Source organism: Mytilus galloprovincialis, chromosome 3, assembly GCF_965363235.1.
Source record: "Mytilus galloprovincialis chromosome 3, xbMytGall1.hap1.1, whole genome shotgun sequence".
NCBI lineage: Eukaryota > Metazoa > Mollusca > Bivalvia > Mytilida > Mytilidae > Mytilus > Mytilus galloprovincialis.
In genome coordinates this window covers 69319750-69346008 of record NC_134840.1, presented here as the reverse complement: position 1 = coordinate 69346008, position 26259 = coordinate 69319750, and the positions used below count along the sequence as shown (strand labels likewise).

General features: G+C 31.7%; 1 protein-coding gene across 9 annotated transcripts in view; it reads right to left on the bottom strand.

Annotated features, from left to right (window-relative positions):
• LOC143068766 (dynein axonemal heavy chain 6-like) overlaps positions 1 to 26259 on the bottom strand; it is a 127350-nt gene that overhangs the window by 74553 nt on the left and 26538 nt on the right. For 8 of the 9 annotated variants that reach the window (XM_076243041.1, XM_076243042.1, XM_076243040.1 and 5 more), the window contains 24 exons: positions 25875 to 26048; positions 25325 to 25543; positions 24138 to 24424; positions 21471 to 21700; positions 20824 to 21014; positions 18892 to 18972; positions 17775 to 17933; positions 17258 to 17379; positions 16840 to 17011; positions 15760 to 15864; positions 15417 to 15523; positions 14925 to 14996; positions 14532 to 14619; positions 13796 to 14046; positions 13170 to 13401; positions 12349 to 12617; positions 11619 to 11885; positions 9449 to 9626; positions 8830 to 9060; positions 7921 to 8148; positions 7225 to 7491; positions 6254 to 6509; positions 5297 to 5314; positions 1973 to 2138 (listed from right to left, as the gene is read on the bottom strand). In XM_076243041.1, the coding sequence (XP_076099156.1) occupies positions 1973 to 2138; positions 5297 to 5314; positions 6254 to 6509; positions 7225 to 7491; positions 7921 to 8148; positions 8830 to 9060; positions 9449 to 9626; positions 11619 to 11885; positions 12349 to 12617; positions 13170 to 13401; positions 13796 to 14046; positions 14532 to 14619; positions 14925 to 14996; positions 15417 to 15523; positions 15760 to 15864; positions 16840 to 17011; positions 17258 to 17379; positions 17775 to 17933; positions 18892 to 18972; positions 20824 to 21014; positions 21471 to 21700; positions 24138 to 24424; positions 25325 to 25543; positions 25875 to 26048 (4370 nt within the window). The remainder of the gene's footprint in view (positions 1 to 1972; positions 2139 to 5296; positions 5315 to 6253; positions 6510 to 7224; positions 7492 to 7920; positions 8149 to 8829; positions 9061 to 9448; positions 9627 to 11618; positions 11886 to 12348; positions 12618 to 13169; positions 13402 to 13795; positions 14047 to 14531; positions 14620 to 14924; positions 14997 to 15416; positions 15524 to 15759; positions 15865 to 16839; positions 17012 to 17257; positions 17380 to 17774; positions 17934 to 18891; positions 18973 to 20823; positions 21015 to 21470; positions 21701 to 24137; positions 24425 to 25324; positions 25544 to 25874; positions 26049 to 26259) is intronic. The other variant, XM_076243043.1, reaches the window with a different exon arrangement.

Sequence of the window (26259 nt, the reverse complement as noted above, 5' to 3'; positions counted from 1 at the left end):
AACGCTTTCCCAAAATAACAATTTAGACCTGAACAAGAATGTGTCCATAGTACACAGATGCCCCACTCGCACTATCATTTTCTATGTTTAGTGGACCATGAAATAGTGATAAAAACTTTAATTTGGCATTAAAATTAGAAAGATCATATCATAGGGAACATGTATACTAAGTTTCAAGTTGATTGGACTTCAACATCATCAAAAACTACCTTGACCAAAAACTTTAACGTGAAACTTGCACTATCATTTTCTATGTTTAGTGGACCCTAAAATTGGGGTAAAAACTCTAATTTGGCATTTCAATTAGAAAGATCATATCATAGGGAACATGTGTAATAAGTTTCAAGTTGATTGGACTTCAACTTCATCAAAAACAACCTTGACCAAAAACTTGAACCTGAAGCGGGACATACGAACAGACGGACGAATGGACGGACGGACGGACCAATGAACGAACAGACCAGAAAACATAATGCCCCTCTACTATTGTAGGTTGGGCATAAAAAAACAACTATTTGTAAGTGAAGCCAATACTCTTTTTTTTTTATCATATTTCAAATATTATTTTACAAACATGATCTGCATAAGGTAAAGAGACTTATTTCTACAATGTGAACTAGAATTTTTTTATAAGGAAATAATAGATTTGAGTTATCCTACATTTTTTTTTTTTTTTTTTACAAGAAGAAGAATCCACATTTTAATAAATCAAGGATCATATGAAAAAATTGATACATAATAATTAACTTTTACTTGTTCTGCATTTTTTAAAATTTCTCATGAAATGCAGAACTGAAGACATATTGCCGTGTGACTTTTAAATGAACTACATCATGTATATCCATTTCTAAAAGTGACCATGCAGTATGTAAAATATATCTTGTCAAAACATGTACATGGATGATTGCAAATTTTGGGTTAGTTGGCTAATTTTTAGGTTTGTCTCTCAGAAATTAGGTGAGTGGACAAGATTGACTTGTGATCATGTGCAAAATTTTATCATTTCACCGTGAATAAGTGTTCAAATGTTGCTGCAATATTTTTCCATGATAAAAATGAATATGTGTCTTTGATTGTATACATTGATAGTGTTTGATAATGACAAGTCACACAACTTACTCTGAAATGTACCCCGAAGAATATACGCTAAAATATATAAACTACAACTGTATACTACAAGCAAAACACTAAAATATAAACTAGTTTTATGCTACAAGCATTATCTAATGAATCTACAAACTCTAATAATGAACTGGTGTGTATAGTAAAAGTTAAGTTAAAGATGACATAAATTAAAATTGAATATCAGGTCATGTTTATAATGAATTATTTGACTGATCATAGTTGTTTAATGCCACCTTTAGCAATCTAAGCTTTTTCATGGAGGCTATTTTTTCTTAGTGGAGGAAGCCTATGTATTGGAAGAAAACCTCTGACTTTCAACAGGAAAAGTGGCAACTCTTGTCACACTCCACTTGCTACACGTTGCCTTCAAAACCAGATTTGAAGGGCTTATGATCACTGTAGATGAACTTATTACATTACTCAGCCATCGATGACCTATTTTATTACAACAATGTAATAATACGGACAAAAAATTTTCTGGTTTTTTTTTTCAATAAAAAGAAATCAGGTATATTTTTCTTATGGATCATGATTTTGTAAAAGTTGTAATGAACAGCTGATAAAGCCTATCCCTAGTGACTTTCAATTTATATATTTCATGAATAAGTTGCATTATTCTGGAACAAAATAATTTTGAATGAATCTTCATTTATCAATCCTTAACATTAAGAGTTACTGGTAATAAAAAATGTAGTTTGTTTGTATGAAAATTTATGTTCAGGTCTATGATATGTAATTTTTTGAAATCCAAATAAATTCATTTTAAGAAACTAATATTAGAAAGCAAAGAACTACAAGCTTATACTAACTACACTGAACTATCTTCCCTTTAGAAAAATTAAATTACCTTCCAGTCTTTGAAGTGGTTTGACTGCTTTCCTTTGTTATACTAGGAACACTAGTTGGTTTTTGGGCTCTTTTCCGTGATCCTCTCAGCTTAGATCTAGAGGAGCTTCTACTTGAACCTCTACTTTCAGTTCTAAGGTCACTTTCAACCTTTTCGTCCTCCCTGTCTGTAAACATATCAAATATAAAACATCATAATTTAGAAATTGTGATAAATACTTCGATCATAAGAAATTTATTCTATCAACTGTAAAAAGTCATATATAAGCAAGCAAATGAAGGACAGTACAAATGTCATATGATCTCAAACTAGATATAACATATAGAAACGCCAAGGTATTTTTCATAATAATGCTGGAAATGCAAACCAATTCTTATTTATAAGATACAAATGAGGTTTTCTCAATAAAAACATATCTCTGTAGTGCTGTAATGTCATGATATTTTTGCAGCGCAAACCAAACATATGTTAACCAATTTTCTTCCAACAGGTTATTTAAATTTACTTTTGATTAAGAACTATTTAAAAGAATCATATGCATTTAAACAATATTTCGCAGTAGTATAGCTGGATGCATGTACAAATGTAATAAAATTGTCTCAAGTAAAACCTGAGCAAATTGTTTTCAAATTCTGATGTTGTTTTGTTTTAAAAATAAAACTCTTAGGAAAGTACGGTAGATGGAATTGGACAACTGGTGAAGAAATTCTTTACATGTGCATGGTTTACATTGTAAGCATTGACATACAAATTATTGCAACAACCTGGGACAAATACATTTTCTGTTCCCAGCAACAACACAGAGGAAAAATTAACATACATTGACTTACAAAAATCAAATTAAAATGTATAATAAAATAATAAAAACATATGCTTTGATATATGCATACATAATATTATACACGTATAAGTAAAATGATAAGATTATAACATTATATACTGTGGATTCATTTATTTTCGTGGGTACCAATGTTCGTGGATTAAGGAAAACTTGCATATTCGTGGATATTTGATTTCGTGGTTTTACTAAAGTCTGTATACAAACCTTTTGGAAATTAGTCATTTGTTAAACATTGTATTTCGTGGTTTACCTGTACCCACGAAATCCACGAAAATTGATATCCAACGAATAATAATGAATCCACAGTATGTAGAAAGCTTCATGCACAGAATTTTTAAATAATACAGGTTAAAATCAATGACATGCTCGACCTAAAGTAAGATATGAATTATTGAACAAATGATAGTTTGTTTGTATATCTGGTATGAAAACTGGAGGCGATAAAACGCTGAACATGGCTTACACTGTAGTGATAAGGACAGGATATTATAATGATGCAAATTATGATGAAACTGTTATATCTTTTTAATGTGATCTATTTGTTTGTTTATCTTGATGAATATGTAAGCATAACTGAAGCCATAAGCAACTGGTGCATAAGCATGTTTTAAATGGGATAAATTTTCTGGGATTTAAAAAAAAATTTAAATATGAAAGTGTCATATATAAGCAAATTAACATGCATAACATTCTATAATAAACAGCTAAAGCCTTAATATGTAAGGTGAAGGCTATACTGAATGATTCCTTTAACTTACCATCAGCAACTGTTCAGAGCAATGATAAAATTTTAAATATTACAGTACTAAAGTAATATTCCTAATTCTGTTATAACTTAAAATAATGTCATAGTGATACATCATATAGGTTTTAATAAAAATTAATGTAAAAATTAAAACATATTTTCATCTAGGTAGTCTATTCTGTTTTATTGATAACAAGAACTGTCCTGAAACATATCAAGTTAGATACCCAAATTGCTCAAGTTGAACTTAGGAAAAATAAGGTACAGTAACCTAATTTCAGCTGAGCAATATTGTTTATTATCAGAATGATTAAAGATAAACTGATTGAATGCAAAACAACAAGTAAATTTGTGATGCTACCCCCACCTAAACTAGATAATTATAATAGTGTAAAAGTGTTTGGTAAACAGGAAGTTGTTGAATGATGAATCTTAAAAAACACATCACACAAAATAGCTGACTTATATATAAACCCTGATACCAGATTTCAGAAATCATTGAAATGTAGTTCCAGAGAAAAATGTGAAGAAAATTTTCAACTTGAATGTACTTTGATATCATGTGTGATGAATCTGAAAACACATCACACAGTATAGCTGACTCATATTAACCCTGAAACCAAATTTCAGAAATCCTTGTAATGTAGTTTCTGAGAAAAATGTGACAAAAATTTCAACTTGGATGTACTTGGATGTTGTAAGCCTTTAATAAACCGGAAGTTGTTGAGTGATGAATCTAAAAAAAAAACGCATCACACATATAGCTGATTTATATAAATCCTAAAACCAAATTTAAAAATCCTTATGTTGTAGTTCCTCAGAAAAATATGATAACAAAAATCTTCATGGGACAGATGGACAGACTGATGGACTGACAGACAGAGGTAAAAAAAAGTATACCCCAACTTTTTTAAATGGGGATATAATTAAATGATATGCTGATTATAGCCCAAATCATGCTTCAACTCCTTTGGACCAAAACACTGACTTGTTTTGCCACACGTTTTCAACATTTAATACCACAAATCTTTGGAACAAAAATCTCCAGATATTCATGACTGTTCATTCACACATTTACACACAATAACTTTCAGAAAGATAGTAAAAACAAAAGTTTTGAAAAAAGACTACAAAAAGATTTTTTTTTTGGCATCAAGAACAGGTCAAGCAAATGTGTTGGTTTTAGCTTTATTACAAACACACATGTATTTATTTGTAAAAACCTACACACAACTTTAAATTTTTGACTAGAGTTAACAAAACCAACAATTTTGCTTTGACCAATCAAATAACACAGTCACACAGTTCTACATTAAACACTATACCTAATTTTCCAAATCTGACACGAAAACGCTTTGGTATGACTAGCAAAATAAACCTCTAATTTTAATTCAGGACAAAATATTTGTTATAACATTTGTTCACCAGTAAAGTTCAAAGGAGAAAATATTTGTCAGGTTCCCTTAACCATATACAAAAGAGGAAATATTTATTGGGTTCCTTGAATTATATACAAAAGAGAAACATATACCAGTAGGTACAGGAAATTGATAAGATAAAAAAAATCATAATTTTGCCTTTACCAATGAAAAACAGTGCTATATATAAATGTTCCAAGTAAAAATATCCTTTAAAATGCTTTTCCATGCATAAATGTGAAAATCATCCCTAATTCATTTTGCAGTGATTTTTTTACAAAGATAATTAAAACTACCACAATAGGACAAAATCGTATTACCTTTGGCCGGTTTAGGATCTAGTGAAAAAACACAGTAATCTGGTAGTAAAAATCATTTGTAAATAGTTCTTATGTTCTTTTTGTTGTTATCTAATTTAGACAAATGATCAGCCTTGTTTCATACACAGTTTTATAAAAATTGAAATAAATAAACATTGTAATACATAAAAGACATGTACATTTGAAAATCTCTTATTTAACATTCCCAGGTGTTTTGGAAAGTGAAAGCATGTTTTCCAATGAATGAATTTGCATTATTTTTTTTAATTTTATTACTGTACACTAGTACCAATTTAAATTGCTATATAAAAATGTCAGCCAGTTGCAACAATACCTGAAAGGAGAAGATTATTAGTTCACAGACAGTAAATAAACAACAAGTGAAACTGCGAGCTACTGCTCACTGATGATACCCCCGCAGCAAGTGGATAATATTAATAGTGTAAAAATATGCAAGTGTTCGGTAAACAGGAAGTTGTCGAGTGATGAATCTGAAAACGCATCACACGGTATAGCTGACTTATATAAATCCTGAAACCAAATTTCAGAAATCCTTGTATTGTAGTTCCTGAGAAAAATGTGACGAAAATTTTCAACTTGGCTATCATGTGTAAAATCATACAAGTGTTCGGTAAACAGGAAGTTGTCAAGTGATCAATCTGAAAACGCATCACACAGTATAGCTGACTTAGATAAACCCTGAAACCAAATTTCAGAAATCCTTGTATTGTGGTTCCTGAGAAAAATGCGACGAAAAATATTCATGGGACGGACGGACTGACTGACGGAAGGACAGACAGAGGTAAAACAGTATACCCCCCCTTTTTTAAAGCGGGGGTATAATTATCTTATATATTTATATATACAGTACAACTTGGTATCATACTGTAACAAATATTCATTTTTTAAGATTATTCAAATTATTCAAAGCAGTCTTTCACACTACATATATTATACCTGGATTTCCAAAGCCTCCATGTTGTAACATAAAATCAAAGTAGGCGGTCAGGATGTTACACAAGGTCATAATAGTGGATAATGTCGGAGCTTCAATAGGTTGAAATCTTATATACTTCTGTTTGAACTTCAGACCTTTCTCTATGGTGTAATCAAATAATGCCATTAGATGCTTCTTTGCACTCTCTGGCATATCTTTAGGTAACTTCTGAAGCCATGTTTTCACATAGGGCTGCCATCCCAGATCTACTGGGTCCTAAAAATATAGAAAGTTTAAAGTCAAAGGTTAAAGTTGTTAAAAAAAGGAAAACTATTTTTTTCATTTAATTTTATCTAATTATTGAACTATGAAATATGAATGCAGTGGCACATACTCTTCTAGAAATCAATACTAATAATTTATCTGATTACCTCAAACTGCCAACATGGTTCTACCATATAAAGTAGGATATAGTGTGGAAAATGTGTTGTCCTATAAAAGGAGACTGCAGAAGAACACCATCTCTGGTTTAACACCATGTGCTCACAAATTATCAACCTAATAGAGGAGGGGGGATACCTTTTTATGATAACCTGTTTTGACCCTTTTCTAGGTGTTGTTAACTGTTATCTGAGATAAATTAAAGCTGTTAACTGTTTTTAACCCACTTTGTTAACTGTTATCAGCATTTTTGCATTTTTTGTTAACTGTTTTTGTCAAAATCAAGGTGTTGTTAACATGTTAATGGACCCCCTATTGCCCCCCTCCTTATAGGGAAAGTAACTGACACTATGCAAGTCAACCTGTCCTTAGTTTTGCTGACAAATAATGTAAAGTATATGAATTTGAGTTTTAAATAACATGGGTTTCTGACATGCTTTTGAAACAAAATTTGAACCTAAGTTGCTCAAGTTTGAAATGTAGGTCAAGCTGACCAAACTACAGAATTTGACAGTACTGTATAAAGGATACAAATTATAAGAATTCTTACCATATACACCATAGCACATCTACTGATAGTAGCAGGACTGGCTTGTGACAGATTGTCCACTTCAAATATCAACCTCATTCCAGAGGCCAGATGAATTCTCTGACCATTGGCCAGACAGAGAACTTTAGAATCGTCCAGTACTGTGTTAAGATTCTCCACCCATAGAGTATCTACAGGTCCGTCTAACACCAACCATTTCCATTCTATATGTAAATTTTGTTCCTTCTTCTCCTCCTCCATGTCACTCTCTGTTTCAGCTTCTTTCGGCTGTAAGAATATGTGGAATAATAAATCAAACAAGGTAGAGCCTATTTCATGTATGAAGTTTGTAAAACCATTATAAGTAAAAAAAATAAATTTTAAAAGTGTAAATCAGCTGACAAAAGCTTTTGATACAACAGGAAGCTTTATAAAGCATATGATGCATTTCTTTTTATAAAAGACGATTTGGGATGTATGCCAATCAGAGTTAATGAAAAGAGCAACTTATTCATGAATAGCCCCAGTAAGATAATCAGATGAATAACTGACAAAAATGAGAGATTTATTGTTCAAATTTTCATAAAATGTTGCACACTAATAACGCTATCAAATGCAAATGTCAATTATTATTTTTTAGAAACCTAACCTGTTGCTAGTTTCAGAATGGAACTATTGCTAAAATTTCCCAATTTACAAAATTTAATATTAACTTACTGGATTAGGTGTAGATAATGCCGTGAGTCGAGACACAGGTCTAGTTGATGTACCATCTTCTGTTTTAAGTAGTGTTGGATCTGATGAGAACTTACGAGTAGCTGAACCTATCAATCCATCGTGCCATTCGAGAGTATTGGAATCTATCTCACCATACAATTCACCCAATGTCACACATTTAGGATTCACCTGAAACACTTCTACATGGCCTTTCTTGGATCTGTTATGCTGTAAATTCAATAAGATTTAATCAGTAACAATATTTCATTTTCAAAATAACAACTTTAAGTCAAATATTTGCATTATCACAATTTCATTGAATATTCTTTGGAGTAAATATAGCAGTAAAAAGTCAATTGTTGGTAGATAAGAATATTTTGTTATAAAAATTCTTAAATCAATGTTTCTGCACCTGTTCTCATTTTATTCACTAAATGCATAAAAGCTGTGTGTAAATATCATGAAGGAACAAAAACTACTAGTGAGCAGATGTATAACAAAAGATGCTTTGTTGTCCCCTTAAAATCATAAAATCAAGAGTCAAATTTATTAAGTATTAACTTTCAGTAGATCCATGGTATTTGTCAATCCAATACCACTAATAGCATATTTTTAATTTGCTTAGACACCAGCAATAACCTAATCCAAAAAAAAGTTTTGTTATGGCCCTTATTTTTTTTTGTCAAGTGCTGGTAAGCAAGTTAGGACATTTAGGATGTCATTGTGGCATCATAATTGCCACATTTAATTTTTGGTCAGCTTGTGTTGTCCCGTTCTTTTAAACAAAGAAAACAATTTTGACAGGATTTACATTGTTTTTCACTAGTTTCAAAATAACCGTTCTTACCATTCACTCTCATTTTACTCCCAGAATGCAGTTTTCACTTTCTGGGAGGGTCTACAACTTACCACATAATGTCCTTTATTCTTGTTTAATTCATGATCAGATGGGGTGATAGTTGGGAGAAGTATCAATGCTTTCTGGAGAATACTTCTGATTGTTGTTTTACCACCTCCTGTTGGCCCCACTAACATGATACCATGTCTGACCATTATCTGGTTATAGAACTGTTTGACTTTGTCTACTTGGTTACTCCAGGACTGGAATCCATGATCTCTTATAGCCATGTTGATTGCTCTCTGGAAAGAGATAAATTATTATTGAAACTGCACAACCAAAGTTTAATTGATATTTAGTCTATTCTTTGATTTATTTTCCAAGATTTATCATAACTGCTTTTTGGTGTATTTTTTTTAACAACATAATTTAAGAGAAATGAGGGCATATACACACATCAGGCTGTCTTGTGTCTGATATAGAAAAACACATTTTACCTTATCAAACATCTGTTTTCCTGGATCAAATACCCCCATACCCCTCCCCACTCAAAACACAGTGTATTTAAAAGCACAGAAAAAATTACCCAATTTCTTCGCATTTCATTTCTACAGAAAATAACACACAAGGGGAAGTAATTTATTAAATTTCTGATGGGTTATCACCCTTGGGGAGAAACATAAAACTTACTTCTAGAACTCCATAATCTCTGTCTGGAGGTGTAATTCCTGGGAACAAATCATCTAAAATACTCTTAAACAATGGAACATCTTCAGCCAAGAACTTAGGTATATTAGCATCCTGTAAGGAATGCATCAGTATGTAGGATTCTTCATTCTCAGTCATCACTTTGTCCATATGATCCTCTCTGTAAAACAAATAAAATCTTATAAATACTTCTGCATATTTTTGTTACGCATAAGATATTAAATTTCATAATAAACTAGAGGCTCTAAAGAGCCTGTGTCGCTCACCTTGGTATATGTGAATATTAAACAAAGGACGCAGATAGATTCATGAAAAATTGTGTTTTGGTGATGGTGAAGTGTTTGTACATCTTACTTTACTGAACATTCTTGCTGCTTACAATTATCTTTATCTATAATGAACTTGGCCAAGTAGTTTCAGTGGAAAATGTTAGTAAAAATTAACAAATTTTATGAAAATTTTAAAAAATTGACTATAAAGGACAATAACTCCTTAGGGGGTCAATTGACCATTTCAGTCACGTTGACTTATTTGTAAATCTTACTTTTCTGAACATTATTGCTGTTTACAGATTATCTCTATCTATAATAGTATTCAAGATAATAACAAAAAACAGCAAAATTACCAATTCAGGGGCAGCAACCTAACAACCAGTTGTCCAATTCATCTGAAAATTTTAGAGCAGATAGATCTGGACTTGATAAACAATTTCTTCCACTGTCAGATTTGCTTTTTATGCTTTGGTTTTTAAGTTATAAGCCCAAAACTGCATTTTACCCCTATGTTCTATTTTTAGCCATGGCAGCCATCTTGGTTGGTTGTGCGGGTCACCGGACACAATTTTTAAACTAGATACCCTAATTATGATTTTGGCCATATTTGGTTAAATTTGGCCCAGTAGTTTCAGAGGAGAAGATTTTTGTAAAAGATAACTAAGATTTACGAAAAATGGTTAAAAATTGACTATAAAGGGCAATAACTCCTAAAGGGGTCAACTGACCATTTTGGACCTGTTGACTTATTTGTAAATCTTACTTTGTTTAACATTTTTTCTATTTACAGTTTATCTCTATCTATAATAATATTCAAGATAATAACCAAAAACAGCAAAAATTTTCTTAAAATTACCAATTCAGGGGCAGCAACCTAACAACGGGTTGTCCGATTCATCTGAAAATTTCAGGGCAGTTAGATCTTGACCTGATAAACAATTTTACCCCATGTCAGATTTGCTCTAAATGCTTTGGTTTTTGAGTTATAAGCCAAAAACTGCATTTTACCCCCATGTTCTATTTTTAGCCATGGCGGCCATCTTGGTTGGTTGGCGGGGTCACCGAACACAATTTTTAAACTAGATACCCCAATGATGATTGTAACCAAGTTTGGTTGAAATTAGCCCAGTAGTTTCAGAGGAGAAGATTTTTGTAAAAGTTAACGACGGACGCCGACGGACGACGGACGACGGAAGCCGGACGCCGGACGCCAAGTGATGAGAAAAGCTCACTTGGCCCTTCGGGCCAGGTGAACTAAAAAATAAATTGCTTTTTTGAGTGAAGTTAAGATGAACAAGAATGTGTCACCAGTACACAGATGCCCCATCCGTACTATCATTTTCAATGTTCAGTGGACTGTGAAAATGGGGAAAAATCTCTAATTTGGCATTGAAATTAGAAAGATCACATCATAGGGAACTTGATACTAAGTTCCAAGTTGATTGGACTTCAACTTCATCAAAAACTACCTCAACCCAAAACTTTAAACTGAAGCGGGACGAACGGACGAACAGACGGATGGACAGACGGACGAACAGACGCACAGACCAGAAAACATAATGCCCATAAATGGGACATAAAAATTGAAAATTGGTCTACTTTCAAACTGAAGACTACTTTTTTGAAAGGAAAACAAGTTCAAACTACAAATATAGATCCTTAATTTTTTTCATAAAATCCTAATTTGCATCTTTTACACAATATACACAGATCTTAATATATGGACTTTATATTTATTAACCCAAATTACAAAAATAAGCTCTTTCTTATCAGTTGTTATTGGTTTTGAACTAGCTTTCAGTAACTATGAGTACTTTTAGATCTGTATGTTTTGTTAGTTGTTATACGGTAAATAACAATTTAAGGACATGTGTACTTACTTATGTTGAGCATGTCTCCTTCCATGACCAGCCATCACCAGAACAGATTTGATGGCTCTCATACCAAAGTCGTAATGATCTTGTTGTGATAGTTGTTTACTGGCCAAGTTATACAACTGTACAATCTTCCTGGATAGAGGCTTAGCTGATCTAAAGCCTTCTGAAAACAGCATGATTTCTGCTATCTGTGCATAGTCTGGTACCATCATAGCTACCTGTCTGAACAGGGTCTTCAAATTGTCAGGTAGTTCAACACGTCCTGCATAGCTGTAAAAAGAAAAGCACAATTAGGCAACATCATTGCAACTTGGTTTTCAAACAGATAGGCTATTCTATAGGTTTTGCATAGATCAAAAGTTGTACATAATAAATTATAGAAGCATAAAATGTATCCAATTTCGTGTCAGGCAACTTCACCTGTCATTTACAGCCGGAAATTAGAAAATGTTACTTTAATAAAGAACAGTAATGCAGGTCTATCATACATTTGGTAATGTCTCAATAATTTGTTGAATTACTTAGAAAAGGGATTTGTTTCCTTAACTGTAAAAGCAATGCAGATTCTAATACTTTAAGAGTTCATTCACTGTGCTTGAAAAATTCATTTTTTCCATTGTTATAAGAACAGTAAGTGAAATAAAAATTTGGGCTGCAGACATCCTTTTTGTACCCTAGAACTTTAAAGCTTAAAAATGATCTACTGTTTCAAATCTATGTCTAAAAAACTTACGTGGGATTCATTGTTATAAAGTATCCACAAGACATATCCAATTTGATGTCCTTTCCTTCAAATATAAATCTGGGAGCTTGGGCATCCTTGGCAGCCTTTATAGTATGGATCTGTTGAGCCACAACAGACAGTACCTCTATATCAATACGATTAAACTCGTCAAAACAACACCAACTTCCAGACTGTGCTAATCCAGAGAAAAACTTCCCTAATGTCTTAAAATCAAGTCCTTCTGAACAATTGAATACAACACACAATTTACCCATGGCCTGTAAAAGAAAAAAAAAGCATTTCAATAGAGAATTATTATTGATGCATGGTTCCTACGCACAAAGTTAACCTATTTTCACTTTATAAATAGTCCTTATTTGATGTGTTTCACTTTGCTAAATTTATCATATCTTGATCCATCAGTATAGTTATACCCTTTTCACTGTTATCTGCTCTTTGGTCGGGTTGTTGCTGAGGGTTGCTGTCTCTTTCACATATTCCCTATTTCCATTCTCAATTTCATCTTTAAAGCAGAGAAACAAATAATAACATATTTTTTCAATATCTTCATCTTCAAGGTCACAGCACAAGAAGTTGCTCTTCAATTTGATTAAGAAAAAAAGATGTACAAAATCAAATATAATTTTAACCATAGCTACATCTCAAGGTCACAAAACATGTGTCTGACAAGAGTTAAAAATAAAGGGAAATAGTTGTTACCTAAGCTAAATCTTTCAGTTTCAGTCTTGCCAATACCAGCAGGACCTGCTGAAGATCCTCCAAGATGTAAATGCATGGCACCAGTTATTTTAAAGGGAGATAATTCTTACCTTAGCTAAATCTTTAACGGTTTCAGTTTTTCCAGTACCAGCAGGGCCAGCTGGTGATCCTCCAAGATGTAAGTGCATGGCACCAGTTAGAGTAAGGTAACATCTGTCTGTTAGCTGTGTAATAACCAGACGAGGGGAACATCCAAGGTACTCATACCCATACTTAAACTGTGCATTGGATTGTAGAACTTGGCAATGATTACTTTGTTCATCCCATTCATATCGCAGTTGTCTAAAAATAAAATGTTCAATTCAAAAAAATTCAAAACTATCAATGTATGTTCTCCAATGATAAGATGAATATGAATATTTTTTAATAAATTCTGTAGCAACTTTAATTTAACACCTTCAAGATCAGATGGTCATTCTAAAAATGGGGGGAAAAATCACACTTTTTACATATATTTTATTATAAAGTTATAATGATTCTCATACTTTGATAAACAGTTACAAATATTTGGATATTTCTAAATTCAGTATGAATGTGACTATTTGTGCTGACTGACAGCTAAATGAAGACAACTTGTTTTAAGACTTCCATTTTAGATTCCTGTTTTTTTAGACAATACTCTAAGTAACCCCTTTAACTGATAAATTATGTAAAGTTTCATCCAAGTTCTTCTTACTTTTTCCAATCAAAGTCCTCCTTTGAGGTAACTTTATCCACTATCATGGTATGTAGTATATCTCTGTTATGGACGTTGATGGTCAGTAAAGCCTCTATACTCATCCTCTGATAGCCTTTGATATTCTGGGACACGACACCAGCGAGCTGTTCTAATGACTTGATTAGATTACTCTGTACCTCTGTAATGGCTGTGATTGGGTTAGGTTGTTCAAAACATTTTACTACATCTTTGTTCAACATTATTTGAACCTGTAATTGTAAAATGTTGTTGTCATATGTAATGAGTTCTAAGACTGTTTTCTTAATCCAAAGAACAAATATATATTTTATTAAATTTTAAAAAATCACAGAAAAAAAGGAAAACGACTAAAAATTTGTGTTGGCTACTGTAGGATTATTGCATTTTTTATCATCACAAAAATTAAAAGCTTTGAAATTCCCATCGAAATAAAGTTCTTTCAAGCAATTCTTTTACAAAAATTATCCCCCACCATTTAAAACTTAAAATGATAATATCTGAATATTTCAAAAGTAAAACTACTGTAGGTTACCGGTATTTATCATTTGATTGTATTTTCTAGCATTAGAAAGTGAATCTCATATTTACTTGTTACTACTTAAATAATGCTCTCTATAGTGGTTCAATAATACCCTTTTTTTTCTCATTCAAACAAACCATATACCTAAACAAAAAGTCAAAGAGATCCTATTATATTAAGTTTCAATATACTTACCACAGTGAGAACAACTTGTCCAGGATGTTCTAGTACCCATTTTGACAAATCAGAATTGTCCCAATCACTTATACCTTTCTTCAAATGTCTGTAGAAAAAACAAGATATTTAAAACCATAAAGTTGAAGTCTATACACAACATTGCTGTAATATAGTTGAAAAAGGCTGTCCTAATCATATCTCGTTTTTCTGGTTTCTTTTTCAAAGCAATGCTGTTTTTTTAATTCCATCTACTTTCTATGCTTGTTTCATGTGTCTAAGGGTAACTTGGATGCACAGAATCTGGTCAAAGTAAATATAGAAATCATGATCTGATTTTCATATAACAAAAGACCAAATCATCAGACTCACACTAGAATGAAAATTCTTTATTGTTTATTCAAGTCAACTTACTTTTTCACAGTTTCAAACATGACTGTCTCAAAACTAACAAGCCACTGAGGAGTGTTTCCTGTTCTGATACGACTGAAAATAAAAGATAAAAGCTTATAATATACTCTTGCCAAGATTTGTTTTTCAAATCATAAGAAATATTAAAGAAATGTTTTTCTAATCATGGAGACTTTCTGGGAGAATTATCATAATTGTTTAAGTTTATTCTTGTCATAATAAAAAATGTAAGTACATCAAGGGTGACACATCAACTTAAACTTGAAAAACCAAATAGAGATCACACATTTAAACTCTGTCCTCATCATTTGTATAGAGATGTCTATGTCTTGCTCCAAGGTATATGCATTATTCACTAAGATGTAAAGACAATCTTTAACTATTGGAATGAAAAATAAATAAATTCAAAATTTAAAAGAAATATGTGTTGCATATAAATTCCCATAAATAAATGATTTTCATACAAACATTCAAATGAAAAGCCATTCTCCTTACTTTTTGGGCATTTCTATTTCTTCTCCTTCATCAGAAATCATCTTCCTTACAATTCCACCAGTAATTTCTAGAGATTTTACATTTCCAAAACATTTACCCAGATGTGGCTAAAATATAAGAAATATCTGATGTACAAGTGCTTCTTATATATTCAATTAATCAAAACTATGAGATAATATGAATTTTAAAGACCAATTTTATTTCACTTCATAGCAAAAATGGAAATATCTACTTTCAGTAAATTGTCAAAATTATGCTGTTAATATAATAAATAATCAATAACAATTTGAATTAAAATAATTTTACAGTTAATAAATCCTTTTCTAGTATCTATGTAAATTACCTGTACAGCATTTGGATTATCTGAGTTAGCCAGGATCTCCAACAACTCATCATTACTAAGAAAGTAAAACCTGGGGAAGGCAAATCTCTTTGTCTCAAGATGATCCTAAATAAAACATGGAATTAGAATTTATTGGAATTAGTAAAATATAGTTCTTTTCTAGTTTCATTTTAATATTTCTCATAAGTTTCATTCTCAAAATTTCTTTTACAACTTTTTTCCAATGTATATAAATGATTGACTGATTGGTGGTGTTTGACCCCACTTTTAGCCTTTTTGGCTATATTTGGCACCCCTTATTTGGTGATGGAGGTAGTCAAAAGTCCCTTGAACCTTTGGCATGAAAACTGGCACTTCCAGTCAATTGAGATCAGAGTCAAACATGTCTGCCTTATGTAGGGTTCTAACTCACTTGCACTCCCAGTCAATTGAGATCAGAGTCAAACATGTTTGCCTTATGTAGGGTTCTAACTCACTGGCACTCCCAGTCAATTGAGATCAGAGTCAAACATGTCTGCCTTATGTAGGGTTCTAACTCACTGGCACTCCCAGTCAATTGAGATCAGAGTCAAACATGTCTGCCTTATGTAGGGTTCTAACTCACTGGCACTCCCAGTCAATTGAGATCAGAGTCAAACATGTCTGCCTTATGTAGGGTTCTAACTCACTGGCACTCCCAGTCAATTGAGATCAGAGTCAAACATGTCTGCCTTATGTAGGGTTCTAACTCACTGGCACTCCCAGTCAATTGAGATCAGAGTCAAACATGTCTGCCTTATGTAGGGTTCTAACTCACTGGCACTCCCAGTCAATTGAGATCAGAGTCAAACATGTCTGCCTTATGTAGGGTTCTAACTCACAACCACAGTGTTCACAGGTTATTGATACTGTAGATGAACTTCTTATACCACTCAGTCACAAAGGCCCCTTCAAGGATATAGATATATGCTGAGATTTTTTTATTTGGTTTTTCATTTCATTTTTTAAACTGTTTGTAATCTACAGATGAACATTTTGGGATTCAATGTACTAGATAATAATCAATATTAAATGCAAAAATAAAATACAATCCTAATATACCTCTAGATTTTTCTGTATAATATTGAGTGTTAAGTTATTTTGTTGTAAAGTCTCTAGTGTTCCAGGCGTAAGAGCTGACTTAATAGCATTGGGTCGATCCTCTACTCTCCTCATTAAATCTTTCCAGGCTCTGTCGACTTGCATGAACATCTTAAATTCTCCTTTCAATTGTCTACAAATTAAAAATTTAACTGTTACTTCAAATACAATCATTTTTTGTTTCTTTATATGAAATATAGAATTTTAAAATTTTATTCTCAACACAAATAAAAAGATATATCAGCATATGTGGTAGCATAAAAAATATACACTTATTTGCTCCTTTTCTTTTTTAACCCTACTCATTATTTTAATATGAATAAACAAGTCAGATCTGACTTTCTTCTTCTATGTAATAGCCTCTAATTTTAAATAATACCTCTGTATGTCAGGAGCACGGAATATCTTCTCAATATATAACCATGTACGCTGACATGACAACCATTCATCTAAGGTACGTCCAAAAACCAACAACTTTCTTTCCCATTCTTCTACTTGACCCTACAACATACATAGTTCATTAAAGTTTTTAAAAAAGAACATCACTTTATTCTTGATTTAAGTAAAATTCACCACATTATGAATATAAAATAATAAAGAAACTACCGATTTACTAGTAAAACATTTAAACAAAAGGTCCTATATAAACAACATGGAATGATATGTAGGATTTATACATCTAATGAAATTGAAATATTTTGCTTAATACTTTCCAAATGAATTTCAAAATGAAGAGGTTGCTGCAAATAAAATTGTCTTTTTTCTATGTTTGAAATAATATTGTTTGTCTTTGCTTTTTCGATGATTTAAGAAAAAAAATGTATTTCACAAAAGAAAATCAAAATTTGTCTAAACTTATAATCAACAGCCAAACTTATCTATAAACACCAGCCTACCTTAATGGGTGATACATATCTGGATCCTCTAATTGTACCAATGGTTACAGCACTTTCTTCTAACTGTGCCATGATGTCATCAGCACCTCCAATAATATAGGTGTCTCTACTAGGCTGTGGTACAGTACGGAAGTCTGTTTTTTGCCATAATTGAATGATCTACAAATTCACAAAATTCAATGCATTATTTTTCACTTCAGAACCGACTCTACTTAGTTTGTGCAAGTTGCAAACAGGAAGTTGCAGTGTCTACTATCTTTAATCTGATGAAATCATGGCGACTGGATGATAGACTGGAATTCTCCAGTACCTATGCAAATATTATTGACGGACATTGTTAACAAATTGAACTGAGCGTAGCTGTACAATGTCTGTTATTCTTGGAATTATAAATTATCTTTTAGACACTTTCCTTAACAGATTTCTTATATCAAGTAACAACACGTGAAACTGCGAGCTACTGCTCACTGACGATACCCCCGTCGCAAGTGGATAATATTAATAGTGTAAAAATATGCAAGTGTTCGGTAAACAGGAAGTTGTCGAGTGATGAATCTGAAAACGCATCACACGGTATAGCTGACTTATATAAATCCTGAAACCAAATTTCAGAAATCCTTGTATTGTAGTTCCTGAGAAAAATGTGACGAAAATTTTCAACTTGGCTATCATGTGTAAAATCATACAAGTGTTTGGTAAACAGGAAGTTGTCAAGTGATCAATCTGAAAACGCATCAAACGGTATAGCTGACTTAGATAAACCCTGAAACCAAATTTCAGAAATCCTTGTATTGTAGTTCCTGGGAAAAATGTGACGAAAAACATTCATGGGACGGACGGACGGACTGACTGACGGACTGACGGAAGGACAGACAGAGGTAAAACAGTATACCCCCCTTTTTTAAAGCGGGGGTATAATTATACAGCTGTGAAAATGTGGGAACTATGTACACAGTAGTAAAATTTTCCAAAAACACCATTGCATTTCATAGTACATGTATACCAAATTCTATGAAGATCCATTAAGAAGCAACAAGAAATTATAAGAGATGGATTAACAAAAACATTGAAAGATGTCAACAGGTATAACTTTTCCTTAAGAGGGGGTTATAATCACCTTGTCTAACATTTTCTCTAATGTTTCTTCGTTGCTGGCTGTTGTAGATATGTCCTGAATCTTATCTTTCAGTTTTATTATCTGGAAAACAAAAACAGATAATTAATCAATGTCAATACTTTAGTTAGACTGAGCATTTTTCATATTGAAATATTATTTATTTGTAATATTGGTTTTTACAAACATTTTGAGTGAACATGTTGAATTCGGTAAAATTAAAATACCTGAAAATTGTTATATTATAAAGCTCTTGTTATGAAAACACATAATTGAGCTCCAAAATATATTCAAATTTACAAATAAATATATTTATTGCATTGGTTGCAATGAATTACACTGATTTCCCAGTTAATTTAAAACAAGAATGTGTCCAAAGTACACGGATGCCCCACTCGCACTATCCTTTTCCATGTTCCATGGACCGTGAAATTTGGCATTAAAATTAGAAAGATTATACTATAGGGAACATATGTACTAAGTTTCAAGTTGATTGGACTTCAATTTCATCAAAAACTACCTTGACCAAAAACTTTAACCTGAAACTCCCACTTTCATTTTCTATGTTCAGTGGACTGTGAAATTGGGGTCAAAAGTCTAATTTGGCATTAAAATTAGAAAGATCATATCATAAGCAACAAGTGTACTAAGTTTCAAGTTGATTGGACTTCAGCTTCATCAAAAACTACCTTGACCAAAAACTTTAACCTAAACGGACGCACAGACAGACGAACGGATGGATGGAAGCACAGACCAGAAAACATAATGCCCCTCTACTATCGTAAATGCCCCTCTACTATCGTAGGTGGGGCATAAAAATTGATAACTTCACATGTGAAATAAACCTTTGTTATTTCACTCTCTGACGTCATACAACAAAAGGCATTGTCAAAACGTCGATAACGGCGGATCAAAACAAATTGTGAATGTGTAGAAAAAAGATATACATGTAGTTTCTTACATGTTTTACATTAATTTCTTTTAAAAAAAAAAGCTGTTTGACAATGTAATAAAAAGAATAACTATTAAAGAATTCAAATATCGAAAAATATTCAATTCGTGACTGAACAACACTGATAATTAACTCATGCCCTACGCGCATTCATGAATTAATGTGTTGTTCGGTCACTCGTTGAATATTTTTCTCTATTTAAATTCTTCGCTTAGTTATTCTATAAATCTTGATAGAAATATGGTGCATAAAAAAATATATTGTTGACTTCCAGTAGTACTAATTTAGTGTTATTTAAAAGAAAATAATTTTAAAATGAAAGCTATTTCATCACAAAATAAAACAGATCTACAGTGACAACATTTCAAAATAATGAAAACCACAAAGATTCTGAGCTCTCAGATGCACTTGAACAAAAAACTCCTTACACTGATTGCATACCATGCAAATTAGAGATTGGAACTGGAACTGGGTATCAATTTGCTTGAATAAAAAATCATAACTCTACAAAAGTCAAGTGATAAAAATGTTCTTGTGGATATGCACATTAACATATTATGTCTTCATTAACTACAAAGAAATTTTGTTGAAATGTGTGGTTTTACAGGCGTTGTGATGACAAACTTGCAGTTGTATATTGAGGCAGATACGTTCAAAGGGGCGTAACTCCTATAAAAAAAAATTAATCATAATTTCCTGTCAATATGCACATATACATAGTATGTCCTTTTTATCTACAAAGATTCATGAAATTCTGTCATGTGGTTTCATAGGAGTTGCGATGACAAACTGTTGCAGTAGCGTATTGAGACAAATAAGTTTAAAGGGGCGTAACTCCTGGAAAAAAAGGAGGAGTTGTGATGACAAGAACAAGAATGACGAACGGACAGACAGACGGATCAAAAACATTATATCCGCCGCAATAAATTGCTTGGGGTGTAACTAGTCAGTTGTGTATACAATATCAAGCTATGTAGACTTACCTTCATTTCTATCAAGTTTCCAAGTGTAAATGTTTTGTCTTTGACAATAGATTTCCCAATCATTCTTTCTATTTCATCCCAATGACGCTGTTTCAATGAAGGATTTCTCAAACTTGTAATGATTGGCATACTCTGTTTAAATTCCATTACTTTCTCCTTCAGATGTGGGACAACCTCATTGTGTGGCAATCCTATACAAAATATTATTATTACTGTAATCCATGTCTATTAATAGTATATATCCCTGGAATAGGGATGAAGGTGATGGCTTACATGCATGAATTTCTGTCAAATATCTATGTTATAATATATCATTTAGTATTCCGTAAATTAGGAAAAATTTATAAAAAACAATTTACTTCAATCATTGTTTAGAACAATCTATTTTTAATGTCAAAGAGGAAAGTTTTCAACCTTTTACAGGATGAGAACATAATTTGTGATTTGGTATTCCATTATGGTATTTCCCCACTATGATAACAGATTTACTTTGCATAAAAATAAATTACTTTGATTATCATCAAGGGATAAGGACACATTGCCTTGTTTTCACTATCCCCTTTCCATGTGCAGTATACCAAGAATTCTGTGTCAAAACCCCTATATGAACATATGTACTTTCAATATGGTTGATAAGATAGGATTACCTTTTTCTAACATATACACTGTTTGTGTAAATTTGCTGACATTTTTCTGTAGACTTTCTACTTGTAATGCATCAAATAATGTATTAATCCATTGTTTCTCTAACTTATTCCATTCCATTGTTGAAGTCCATAGTGCTTTTCTTAATGTTAGATCTCTTTCAACTTCTGGTAAAGCTGCTTGTATCTCCTTGGCACTACTATCATCTGATCTGTCCATTAGCAGGTATTCTCTAAATAAAAAGAAATGTTATATGCAATAAGTTTGCAACAATGTTGATTACTTTTATACATTATATCCCATTTCAGTGGAATACTGTGGACTACTTTTACACAGTGCATACCATAATCATTGTATTAATGTTGACCCCTTTTATAGTGTATCCCATACCATTTCTATAATGTTGACTACTTTATAGTGTATCCCATACCATTTCTATAATGTTGACTACTTTATAGTGTATCCCATACCATTTCTATAATGTTGACTACTTTATAGTGTATCCCATACCATTTCTATAATGTTGACTACTTTATAGTGTATCCCACTTCATTGATATCATGTTGACTACTTTATAGTGTATCCCACTTCATTGATATCATGTTGACTACTTTATAGTGTATCCCACTTCATTGATATCATGTTGACTACTTTATAGTGTATCCCATACCATTTCTATAATGTTGACTACTTTATAGTGTATCCCATACCATTTCTATAATGTTGACTACTTTATAGTGTATCCCATACCATTTCTATAATGTTGACTACTTTATAGTGTATCCCACTTCATTGATATCATGTTGACTACTTTATAGTGTATCCCATACCATTTCTATAATGTTGACTACTTTATAGTGTATCCCATACCATTTCTATAATGTTGACTACTTTATAGTGTATCCCATACCATTTCTATAATGTTGACTACTTTATAGTGTATCCCACTTCATTGATATCATGTTGACTACTTTATAGTGTATCCCATATCATTGATATCATGTTGACTACTTTATAGTGTATCCCATACCATTTCTATAATGTTGACTACTTTATAGTGTATCCCACTTCATTGATATCATGTTGACTACTTTATAGTGTATCCCACTTCATTGATATCATGTTGACTACTTTATAGTGTATCCCACTTCATTGATATCATGTTGACTACTTTATAGTGTATCCCATATCATCGATATAATGTTGACTACTTTATAGTGTATCCCATACCATTTCTATAATGTTGACTACTTTATAGTGTATCCCACTTCATTGATATCATGTTGACTACTTTATAGTGTATCCCACTTCATTGATATCATGTTGACTACTTTATAGTGTATCCCACTTCATTGATATCATGTTGACTACTTTATAGTGTATCCCACTTCATTGATATCATGTTGACTACTTTATAGTGTATCCCACTTTATTGATATCATGTTGACTACTTTATAGTGTATCCCATATCATTGATATCATGTTGACTACTTTATAGTGTATCCCATACCATTTCTATAATGTTGACTACTTTATAGTGTATCCCAAATCATTGATATAATGTTGACTACTTTATAGTGTATCCCATATCATTGATATAATAATGACTACTTTTATACAGTGTATACTATTTCATTACAATACTGTTGACTACTTTTATACTTTGTATCCCATATCAATGCAATGATGTTGACAACTTTTATAGTTATCCCATATCAATGCAATGATGTTGACAACTTTTATAGTTATCCCATATCATTGTAATACTGTTGACTATTTTTATACAGTGCATCCAATAGCATTGAAATATATACTTTTATAGTATTTATCCCATATCATTGCAATAATTTTGACTACATTTATAGTGTATATCCCATATCATTGCAATAACTTTGACTTCTTTTATATAATGTATCTAAAATCATTGTAATGATGTTAACTACTTTTATACTGTATATATATGAACTTATGAATTGTACGGTTCATTCATACTGTATATTAGATTTTTGAAACCAGAACTGGAATAATAAATTTGAAATCATGCAGGTTGTACAAATATTTTACATACTCTTGAATATAAAAAAACAATAAAGTCAAACATATGCATTCAAATTCAACATTTTTAACAAGGAACAAATAAATTACAACTTTATACATGATTTACCTCACTGATTGGCTGAAAAGAATAAATTTGTTCATGCACTAGAAAATTTGAATTTTGTATAAATATATTAGCTGGGAGTTTCACTAATTCTTGTGTAACACAATAATGTTTAAAACTAAAATGCCATGAAATGATGTTACTGTCTTTGACAACTAAACAGGGGAATGTCATATGTCAAATGTAAATACCAGGCTCTTTCATGCTCCTTGTACGCCTCCAAATTTGAAAAAAATAAAATAAAAAGGAAAATGTTTAGAAGTAAAATGTGACTTTGAAAATTATCGATCGAGGTAAAAAAGAACGGCCCAAAAAATTATTGTGTTTAAAGGGTTTAACGGTTGACTAAATTACTATATTTGTCTTATATGTTGTATTTTATTAGAATCAAATAATTCATGTCAGCCATAGATTTGTTTTCAACCACGGGTAAAGAATTTATATTCCAGACCAGACTTTTACTTCTGAACACTAATTTTTAAGAAAGTATTGAATTTTAAATACTCACTCTCCAAACATGTTCTTCTTAGAGTTAGCAAGTGAGCTACCAAATCTCTCTTGGTACGTGACATAACTATGTATACGTTTAGAAAGAGATTGGACATCTTCCTGGGCTACTTCTATAGTATTTATAGCTCTGCCAGGATCTGTATCTATACTTAGTAAGTCAGGATTCTTCACCTCTTCTTTCTTTTTATTCAGCTCTGAACGAATCTGTTGTATCAAGGTGTCTAAGTCTCGACTGAACTTACGGATATTCTCATCTTTCTTAGCTTCATTATACAGGATGGTATTCTAGAACAAAAAAAATTATAAATATAACTTTGGCAAACATATTCCAAATACAAATATTCTATATAATACTGTTAAGCATGAAATTTTCACAAGAGGTTTATTTTTTTGCAATTTAAAGACTCAGCCAAATCACAAAAATATCCACTCACTTACCCTCACTTTTACAGCAAACAAAAATAAAACCGTGTGAGAGGGTTAAAGAAAAATATTCGTGAAATTTGATTTTTTTTTTTATATCAGCGATATCTGCTTTAGGCAAACTAATCACCATACTAGAAACAAAGTAGTTCACTATTGTATTTTACTCTGCCCCTTATCATCTCAGCTATTTTTTTTTTCACTACCTAATAAATAAATTTTATGTTTTTACTGTCTTCTGATTGGTTAAAATTATTAGTTTTATTTTCAATGTTGTCAATTTTGATGGCGACCCGCCAACTTTTATGTTGTGTATTCATACACTAACTTGTGTGTACGTTGTTATTGTTAATATAAATAATATAAAACCTTCTTTGAGTCTTAGTTTTGATAGAAATTTATTTATAATGAATGGCAATAATTTATTTTGATTTTACTAAATCATAAAACTAATTTTTGACTCTTCACATTTTACATAATCCACCAATAATCCACTTGGCGGATTATTCAATGTGAAGAGTCAAAACTTAGTTTTATGGTTCAATAAATTCAAAATAGATAATAGCCATTCATTAAATGTTTGTTTTGTCATATACAGTGTAACCTGCTAAATAGAACCCCTTTTGTACCTAGTATTTAGGACTAATAATAGATAGTTCTTTGATTCACTCATTACTAAATAATATTCTGTTTGTTCTTTCATGTTTCAAATTTCACTGTCAATGATTTTACAGTCATTTATTCTAATTCATCAAAGTATACCTTCAATCCCTGAAAACTTGGAGCCAATGTCTGATATAAAGCCATTTCTTCTGGTAATATGTTAACTAAGTAATCCTTAGCTATTGTGAATAACTTGTTCACTAGTAGAAACTCATTCTCAAGGGCAGGTAACTCAGAACTAATCTTTGACAGAAAGGTCAAATGCTCCACAAATTGTTCAACAGATTTAGGGTAGTTGTCCAATTTCCTTGCTGCACCCTGAAATTATATGAAGTTTAACTATTTTAAAAAAAACTGAATAATGACTGTTAAAATAGTCAAAGAATAGACAATATGTAGCCAAACATACATTTTTTTCTCAATTCCCAAACTGTGTTCTTTCTGTAAAATGTCATCAAGGCATGGTCACAGTTTTTGAAAAGTAATAATAGCAATATCAAAGGAGAATAAATAAAAATTCTGACTAACAAAAAAATGAGAAGAATCAAAATACTTTTATTGATTATCAAAACTTAATTAACTTTCAGGTTAAATAAACAGAAAGAGTTAATTTGATCATTTTTTTTGTTTAATATCCTTGAAAACCAACCTTGATAATAGTGAGTAAGTCTTCGTTCCTTTTATTAGCTATAAGTGGGAGTTTAATATGTACTGTATCCACAATATTGGTAGGATATGGTAGACAGGTCTCACGGTAGTTCTTACTCAGAACCTGTATCATATGTACTCTCTTTCTGATCGTCATTGCTTTCATTTTTCCAATCTGCAAAAGGTTAATAAAAAATATAGAGCTATCAAAAACAAAAAACTGTCTTCATCACGGGTTTACTTACATAAGTTCTGACAGCATATTGATACTGACACATCTAACACTTTTCATAATCTACACTCTGACAAAAATGTCATTGCTCTTTAACTATAAGTTTCTAAGATCAAAACCATAATTTAAATAAGGACTAAGTAAGGGACAGTGG